We start from the raw sequence: 10,000 nt of genomic DNA on the forward strand, positions 1-10,000 counted from the left end.
ACACACACACACACACACACACACACACACACACACACACACCCCCTCCCTCCCTCTCTCTCGGGGAGTGTAGACTTCTATATCTCTCCTGATCCACTGATTTCATTCAGCTTGTACAATAAGCAGCTGTGTGTGTGGCTGTGTGTGCTGTGTGTTTTTGTGTGTGTGTGTGTGTGTGTGTGTGTGTGTGTGTGTGTGTGTGTGTGTGTGTGTGTGTGTGTGTGTGTGTGTGTGTGTGTGTGTGTATGCTGTGTGTGTATGCTGTGTGTGTTGCAAGGTTTTTCCATTAGTGGGGAAAAAGGAGTTTTGGTGCTTTTTGATGTTGCATCCAAATGTTCCTGAGTATTCATGCTGAACAACTTTAATGGCTGCAGAAGGTTTAGTCTGACACACACACAGACACACACACACACCACATACACACACACACACACCAAATACACACATGCACAACAACTACTCCTCTACATTCAAGTCAGAAACTGATTTCCTGTGTGTTTTGTGTGAGTGTCTCTGTGTGAGTGTGTGTGTGTGTGTGTGTCTGTCTGTGTGTGCGTGTCTCTCTGCGTGTGTGTGTGTCTGTCTGTGTGTCTGTGTGCGCACGTCTGTGTGTGTGTGTGTGTGTGTGTGTGTGTTTACATGCAGTTTAATAACCCATTATATTTGTATTTTATACCGTGGTTTCTCAAACACCATTTGAACACCTATCCCCTGCTATCAGAGCCAAGTCCTTTAGTAAATGAGGGATTTGTGCGTTTCCTTTTTATTTTCATGACTATTTACATTGTAGATTCTCACTGAAGGCATCAAAACTATGAATGAACACATATGGAATTATGTACTTAACAAAAAAGTGTGAAATAACTGAAAACATGTCTTATATTTTAGATTCTTCAAAGTAGTCACCCTTTGCTTTTTTATTAATAAGGGAAATAATTCCACTAATGAACCCTGACAAAGCACACCTGTGAAGGTAAAACCATTTCAGGTGACTACCTCATGAAGCTTATTGAGAGAACACCAAGGGTTTGCAGAGTTATCAAAAAAAGCAAAGGGTGGCTACTTTGAAGAATCTAAAATATAAGACATGTTTTCAGTTATTTCACACTTTTTTGTTAAGTACATAATTCCATATGTGTTCATTCATAGTTTTGATGCCTTCAGTGAGAATCTACAATGTAAATAGTCATGAAAATAAAAAGGAAACACATTGAATGAGAAGGTGTGTCCAAACTTTTGGCCTGTACCGTATACTTTACGTAGAATTGTATACGTTACGTACAACATGCATACTTGCTTTAAAGCGGCAGAACATTGGGCGTGTTTGCGCTGTGAGATCTTTAGCGCGGTATCTTTCAGTAATCAGATGTTGAGAGTGTTGCATACTAGCATAGAGGTTGCAGTGCATCATTTAGTGAATTCTTTGAGTATTTTCGGGGACAGTAGCTGCTCAGTAACTGCAGGATGTGTTGGTGATGTGGGAGAACGTGCACGAGCCACTTCAACAGTTTCCTTTTTAAAATTCCCACGAGTGACTTAGTCGGCTTTGTATGCAGGAGGGAGGGGTTAACATGCAGCGTGAGAGAGAGGGTGAGAGAGAGAGAGAGAGAGAGAGAGGGAGGGAGGGAGGGGGTTAACATGCAGCGTGAGAGAGAGGGTGAGAGAGAGAGAGAGAGAGAGAGAGAGAGGAGGGAGGGAGGGGTTAACATGCAGCGTGAGAGAGAGAGAGGGAGGGAGGGAGGGAGGGGTTAACATCCAGAGAGAGAGAGAGAGAGGGAGAGAGAGGGAGGGAGGGAGAGAGAGGGAGGGGTTAACATCGAGAGAGAGAGAGAGAGAGAGAGAGAGAGAGAGAGAGAGAGAGAGAGAGAGAGAGAGAGAGAGAGACAGAGAGAGAGAGAGAGAGAGAGAGAGAGAGAGAGACAGACAGAGAGAGAGAGAGGGAGGGAGAGAGAGGGGTTAACATCCAGCGCATTGGCTGTGATTTAGGCCATGGCGAAGGCTGAGATTTAGATCAACGGAGGCCATTGTTGCAGAGAGAGGGAGAGGGAGAGAAGGAGAGGGAGAGAGAGAAGAGGAGAGGGAGAGAGAGAAGAGGAGAGGGAAGGACGGTGAGAGAGCGAGAGGGATGGAGAGAGAGACAGAGAGCGAGAGGGATGGAGAGAGAGAGGGGAGAGGGAGACAGACCATTCTTTCCTCTTCTCTCCATTTCTGCTCTCATCTGTTATTATTTCGGCTCATGCTTCCAGCAGTTATTGAAACACTTATGATTTGAGTGAGAAATAATAAAATAATACAGAAATAATCCATCAGCTGCACGGCTCAGTGTCTCTGACAAACTGAGCTGTGAGTGGCACATGTTTTACGTTTTCTTTTTGACACTTTTTGACACTTTTTTTGCGACATTTCTGACGGTTGAAAATGTTGAACGTGTTTGATGTTTTAAGTTGTTGCTGTCAAACGATTATTTAATCGCATTAATGTCGGGGTTAACTCGCAATTAATCGTACATTTTTATCTATTCTAAATGTCCCTTGATTTATTTTTGTCCCATTATTATTTTTTCTTATTTTAATGCTCTTATCAACATGGAAAAGTGGATTGGCTTGCTTTGTGCTTTTGTCGCCTGGCTTTGACGAGAAGGGGGGGATCTCTACTATCATCTTATCTTCTCAGTTTGACACAAATAGCATCTGACTGATAGTCCAAGCTCAATCTTTTAAGAGTGAACATTAGTCTCTGTATTTTCTACTGCTCAAGAGGCGGGCATAGTTTAAAATGACTCTGTACGCAATTGGATAGTTCTTCAACCAATCAGATCAACAAGAAGCTTGCTTGGTCGCTTCTCTATAGTCATCGTGTTAAACCCGCCAGTAGCGCGCCAGGTGGATAAGCCAGTTTGTGATTGGTTCCTGCAAAATTGTGACGGAAGCAGGATGGATAAACGTACAGGTTTCCAGCCTGAGCTGCAGGGAGGAAATCAAACTCAAAGTCTACCTGACTGCACAATATGTCCTTAAAAAAAGTGACTTTTTTTCCAAATACGTTGGCAAGAATATTCTGCATGTGCATGGTGTTATTAAAGCCTAAAACTTGAAGATGTGGGGGTGTCTGGAGATTGGGGGATTTCGGTGCAATGCTCACTCGGAGGAAAGTGAACATTTCCACTTCTGTCTGAACCAATCAAGCTGCTTTCAGTTGATTGTAGGGCTGTCCTCGACTAAAGAAATTCTTAGTCGACTAACACTTATACGATTTTTGTCGACCAATCGATTAGTTGATTTAATTGACAGAGCTGTGAGCTTTGAGAGGTGGTTAAGACTAGAAAAGCACAATATAAATGTAGTTAATTAACCATCTGTAAAACTGAGTTTCTCCACAATTAATCCTGCAAAAGCACCACTTTAAATCTTGTGTTTACCATAAATGTGCTCAGAAGTTTCTTGGAAATAAGCAATTAAGCATGAATAAGCATAAAAAATGACTAATCGACTAAAGAAATCTTAGTCGACTAAGACCAAAATGACCGATTAGTCGACTAATCGACTAAGAGGTGGCAGCCCTAGTTGGTTGGTTGGTTGGTTGATTGGTTGATTGATTGATCTCTTGGCTGCCGAACCTTTTGGCTAACTGCACGACTTGTCTTGTCCCGTTTTATTTCCTTCTGATTCCCGGAGAGAAATCTCTCAAAGATAATTCCTAATCTTCTCTTCTTGTGTCGTCTCTTCTTGTCCTCACTTTTAAAAAAAAAACAAAAAAAAAAACAAGTCTTGGTTTTGTCTCCTGAATCCTTAAAGGTCCTCGTAACCTTCTTGAAAAACCTTGTGTCTTCCTCCTCTTCTTTTGGTGGTTTACCAGGACGCACGTCACAGCCAACTCAGGCGGTTTCTTTGTCACTTCCCCTACTTGCCTCCTGATTCCTAACATCAGAAGTTGTTCATCTTTTATCAATGGCAGGGGTCAGCAACCTCCACTACCCCCCGAACGGCCTGTTTAGGTCTAAATGATCCTACCGGCATTACTTACAGGTCTAAATGAGCATTTATCAATAAGGTGATGTTTGTCTTTTGACCATTTGATCCATTGCTTTAAGTGTAACTCTCGCCAAAATGCAACCTAGGGTCTTTTTGTGAATGTACCCGAGTCAAACTTTCATTTACACAAATACATATTAATCAATTACATGTTGATGTCTGAAAGTCTCGAGGTTTTTGACATAAATGCAGATATATAAATGTTATTTAAATATAAATTAAATATGTCACCTGTCAATCCAGAAGGAAATATTCTGGAACCTATTTTGCCGCCAATACTGCCGACGTTGTCTTAGCTGTAATCACATGAGTATACAGTACAGTACAAAGTTTGGACACACCTTCTCATTCAATGAGTTTCCTTTTTATTTTCATGACTATTTACATTGTAGATTCTCACTGAAGGCATCAAAACTATGAATGAACACATATGGAATTATGTACTTAACAAAAAAAGTGTTATGTTTGAAAACATGTCTTATATTTTAGATTCTTCAAAGTAGCCACCCTTTGCTTTTTTATTAATAAAGGAAATAATTCCACTAATGAACCCTGACAAAGCACACCTGTGAAGGTAAAACCATTTCAGGTGACTACCTCATGAAGCTCATTGAGAGAACACCAAGGGTTTGCAGAGTTATCAAAAAAAGCAAAGGGTGGCTACTTTGAAGAATCTAAAATATAAGACATGTTTTCAGTTATTTCACACTTTTTTGTTAAGTACATAATTCCATATGTGTTCATTCATAGTTTTGATGCCTTCAGTGAGAATCTACAATGTAAATAGTCATGAAAATAAAAAGGAAACACATTGAATGAGAAGGTGTGTCCAGACTTTTGGCCTGAACTGTATAATACGAAAATATGTTTATATGTGATTTAGACACAAATACATATTAGTAAATGACATTTTGATGTTTCAAAGTCTCAAGGTTTTGACATAAATGCAATCAGATCAGTATATGTAATCTGTAATCAGATCAGTATATGTTTACGTTTATGGGAAACATACATGTGTCCGACACGTTTCTGGTGTGCAAAGACATAAGAAAACGCAACAGAAACGCCACGCTCATGCCACGCAGGCAGTGTGTAACCGGCCTAAGGCCTACAATAATAATAAATAAAAAAATAAAAAATTCAAAGCCACACTAGTGAGGGGCTAAAGTGGGAGCCTCAGGTTGCAGACCCCTGATCTTTGGCCTTGTCTACTTCCCTTTTATGGGTCCTATCCTCTTTGTCCTGTCCCCTCGTGTCCTTGTCTTCTGAGTGATATTAGACTGCCCTTAGAGAGCTTCAGTTGAAGGTTTTCCTTTTTGAAAGTTCATGAATGTATCATCCTACCATCACCTCCAGCGCTGGGCTGCAGCTCCACCAACTGTATCGCGACGCTGACGGACTCCCAGGGGGAGTTCACATCGCCCTGCTACCCCGACAAATACCCCAATTTGCAGACGTGTAAGTGGACGCTGCAGGCCCCCGCCGGCTTCATCATCCAGCTCTCATTCCTGGACTTTGACCTGGAGGAGGCGCCGGGCTGCATCTACGACCGGGTGGTGGTGAACACGGGAAACGCGGATGTTAAGTTCTGCGGCCCGACGGCCAGCGGGCTGACCCTGAACTCGACGGGGAACGTGATGGAGCTGTCCTTTGACTCCGACTTCAGCGTGCAGAAGAGAGGGTTCAGTGTTAGCTTCAGACACGGTAGGTTCTAGGGCTGTGCTCGATTGAAGAGACTCTTAGTCGACTAACACTCGTTCAATCGTATCGACTAATCGATTAGTTGATTTAATCGACAGATCTGTAAATCTGAGTTTCTCCGCAAAGAGTCGTGCTAAAAGCACCACTTTAAAGTGCCCATATTATGAAAAGAAAACCACTTTTTCTGGTGATTTTGGGTGTTCTTTTGTGTCTCTGGTGCTTTCACACACATACACACTTTGAAATAAATCCATCCCTGGTGTTCTGAGTGAGATCTGGTTTCTGAATGTGTCCTGCCTTCAGTCTCCTGGTGAGCTGGTCAAAATCGGCTCGGACTGTGACGTCACAGTCCGAAATGAGCTGGCTAACCACAACCGTTAGCTCGTAGCATTAGCGTTAGCATGCTAATGCTAACGCTAGCATGCTACGTCGTTCTCAATAGCAAAGCACTGCTACAACACACACAAGTTCACCATAATCTCCAAAAGAACTACTTCCATGTGCTCCCTGGTTTAGAAGAAGTCTCCCAGCTGATCCTGCCTTGGAACTGACCAAAGTTGGAGAAACAGCCTTTCATTTACTGTCTCTAGAGTTAGCTAGCTGACATGATCTACATCTGAGCTACTGAGCATGTGCAAGTGCAATAAAAGATAGTACAGAAGAAGAAAAGAGGTCTCACTCTGTAGCTAAAACAGAAACCAGGTGAAAAGAGGATCTGCAGCAGTGAGAGAGAGAGCTGTGCAGTACAACAAAAATATGGAGTTTTTTGAAAATTAAACCATGTAAACCTATTCTGGTACAACCTTAAAATACAGTTATGAACCTGAAAATGAGCAAAATATGGGTGCTTTAATTCTTGTGTTTTCCAGAGATGTGCTCGTACGTTTCATGGAAATAAGTCATGGAGCATGAAAACAGCATCAAACATGACTAATCGACTAAAGAAATCTAAGTTGACTAAGACCAAAATGACAGATTAGTCGACTAATCCACTAAGAGGGAGCAGCCCTAGTAGGTTCAGGCACACAACTTATTAGGGTCGGGCATCGTTTGGATTTTAACGATTCTGATTCCAATTCCGATTCTTCCTTTCGATTCCGGTTCTTATCGATTCTCGATTTACGATTCTTTGAGTGGTGGAGTTGAAACGTGGTCACATGCTCATTTCACAAATAAGAGGAAAGTTTTATTTTGATTCAAAAGGTGGTTTGCAGTTTGACGGGGCTTTTTCAACGTAAAATAAAGCCAGACTAGAGCACCGCTTACTGCTTACTGTGCTCCACGGCTGCAACACAACAAGCACCTGCTGGCCGCTTCGGAAACCAAAACTTGTGCATGTTAAATTTGGAACCCATTTGAAACCAAATCCTCCAAACGATTCGAATATATTGTGTATATGTATATATATATACAGTACAGGCCAAAAGTTTGGACACACCTTCTCATTCAATGTGTTTCCTTTTTATTTTCATGACTATTTACATTGTAGATTCTCACTGAAGGCATCAAAACTATGAATGAACACATATGGAATTATGTACTTAACAAAAAAGTGTGAAATAACTGAAAACATGTCTTATATTTTAGATTCTTCAAAGTAGCCACCCTTTGCTTTTTTATTAATCAGGGAAATAATTTCACTAATTAACCCTGACAAGGCACACCTGTGAAGGTAAAACCATTTCAGGTGACTACCTCATGAAGCTCATTGAGAGAACACCAAGGGTTTGCAGAGTTATCAAAAAAAGCAAAGGGTGACTACTTTGAAGAATCTAAAATATAAGACATGTTTTCAGTTATTTCACACTTTTTTGTTAAGTACATAATTCCATATGTGTTCATTCATAGTTTTGATGCCTTCAGTGAGAATCTACAATGTAAATAGTCATGAAAATAAAGAAACACATTGAATGAGAAGGTGTGTCCAAACTTTTGGCCTGTACTGTATATATTTTAAACAATTCCAAGTAGGAATCGGTTCTCGATGCCCAACCCTATGCACAACGCCGGGGTCCTGTTCTTCAAATGTAGCCGATGACATAATTTCTTCAACATAAAACTGATCCCGGGTACAAGTTTGGTAATATATGTGTGGCATTTTCACACCTGGTCCGTTTCAGCCCTCCAAAAGAACCAAGAACTGACACCAAAAGGGATGAAGGGGCCCTATCTTGCACCCGGCACAGCGCAAAGCCCGACGCAAGTGTCTTTTGCTAGTTTAAGACCGACCACGTCATTTAAATAACAAATGCACCTGCACCCATCTGTGGCCCATGGGCGTGCTGGTCTTACAGGGAGGTGTGTTCAGGTGCATTCTGGGTGTGCTGGTCTTACAGGGAGGTGTGTTCAGGTGCATTCTGGGTGTGCTGGTCTCACAGGGAGGTGTGTTCAGGTGCATTCTGGGTGTGCTGGTCTCACAGGGAGGTGTGTTCAGGTGCATTCTGGGCGTGCTGGTGTTACAGGGAGGTGTGTTCAGGTGCATTCTGGGAGTATTGCTATCTTGAGGCAGCGGGAAGTGATCTCACCATTGACCAACAAAAACCTGGTCTAAAGTCAATAACGCAGCATTTCATTGTTATTTTAACAGAGCATTAGTAAAATGCTCCTAGGCTCGTTCACAGCGCGCACACACTATGCTTGTTACACACACAGGGACGCACAGCAGCACACACACACACACAAACACAAACACACACACACACACACACACACACATGCAGAAGATTACAAATAAAAATATTATGGTGCAAATCCTCCATCATAACAGCAATGCTCCAAGGTACAAATGCGCCTGGCTTTTAAAGGGAATGGGAGATGATCTCTGATTGGTTGATTGCATGTTACGCCCAAAACACACCCTCTGATTAATGAAGACACTAAGGTCTACATAAAAGAGACTTCAGATACAGTATTAGGGGACCACTAAGGTCTATATAAAAGAGGCTTCAGATACAGTATTAGGGGACCACTAAGGTCTATATAAAGAGACTTCAGATACAGTATTAGGGGACCACTAAGGTCTATATAAAAGAGACTTCAGATACAGTATTAGGGGACCACTAAGGTCTATATAAAAGAGACTTCAGATACAGTATTAGGGGACCACTAAGGTCTATATAAAAGAGACTTCAGATACAGTATTAGGGGACCACTAAGGTCTATATAAAAGAGACTTCAGATACAGTATTAGGGGACCACTAAGGCCTATATAAAAGAGACTTCAGATACAGTATTAGGGGACCACTAAGGTCTATATAAAGAGACTTCAGATACAGTATTAGGGGACCACTAAGGTCTATATAAAAGAGACTTCAGATACAGTATTAGGGGACCACTAAGATCTATATAAAAGCATCCAAAGAGCACCATGTCATGGGATCTTTAAATATGACGCTAAAGGACATTTGTTGTGATGTATTTTCAGTCCGTCTGACTTTCTTTCTTTGTTGCTTCCTTCTTTTTATTCCTACTTTGCTCTTTGTTTCCGTCTTCATTTGCCTGTTCCTCTTCGTTATTCAACCCATGCTTTTCACACTGCCCTTTTTTTTGATCCTTTCTGCCTTTTTATTACTTGTTTCCTGTCTTATTTTCATTCCTCTTCACTCCCTTTTTGCTTCTTCATTACTACATTCCTTTTCTTTGTCACATTTCTTACTTCTTTGATTCTCTCATTTCTTTTTCCTCTCATCTCCTCCTTGCTTTTCTTTTCGGTCTTGCTGCCTCCATGTACTTTTGTCATATTCTTTCTTTACTGCTCTTCTTCCATCCCTCCGTCTCTCGTGTGTCCAGTTGCCGTGGCGCTGAGGAACCAGAAGGTCGCCGTATCCAACGGCAACGGCCAGGTCACCAAGGTCGGCAACTCCGTTTCCATACCGACGCTCAGTCAGCTCACCCTCTGCTTTGAGGTGGAGCGCATCGGCAGCCATAAAGAGGTACACACACACACACACACACACACACACACACACACACACAATCACATGCATGCACACTCACACACTGTTAGGTTCAGCAGGGAGGAGTAGGAAATGGTGGACCCAAAATGCAGAGGCAGGCAGGCACGCAGGCAGCAGAACATAGAGGTGGAAGGTTTATTAGTCATTAAAAAACAAAGTGCAAACAACAAAGGGAGTCCTGAAAGCAGCAGGCAAAAAAACAACCAATCCAGAGTGTAGAAAACAAGAGCAGAAAACAAACCAGCGACTACAGAACAAAAGAAATCCAGGGAACAAGGGGAACAGAAAGACTAAATACCGAGGGTAAAACAA

The 10,000-nt window shown here is 41.9% G+C and overlaps 1 protein-coding gene across 1 annotated transcript in view; it reads left to right on the top strand.

Moving 5' to 3' along the window:
* The window catches only part of adgrg6 (adhesion G protein-coupled receptor G6), a 44,038-nt gene that overhangs the window by 29,978 nt on the left and 4,060 nt on the right, over positions 1-10,000 (top strand). Inside the window, exons 3-4 of the mRNA XM_028604667.1 lie at positions 5,388-5,735; positions 9,522-9,664. Of these exons, the coding sequence (XP_028460468.1) occupies positions 5,388-5,735; positions 9,522-9,664 (491 nt within the window). The remainder of the gene's footprint in view (positions 1-5,387; positions 5,736-9,521; positions 9,665-10,000) is intronic.

The sequence above is a fragment of the Perca flavescens genome, chromosome 18 (assembly GCF_004354835.1).
Source record: "Perca flavescens isolate YP-PL-M2 chromosome 18, PFLA_1.0, whole genome shotgun sequence".
In the NCBI taxonomy this organism is placed as follows: Eukaryota; Metazoa; Chordata; class Actinopteri; order Perciformes; family Percidae; genus Perca; species Perca flavescens.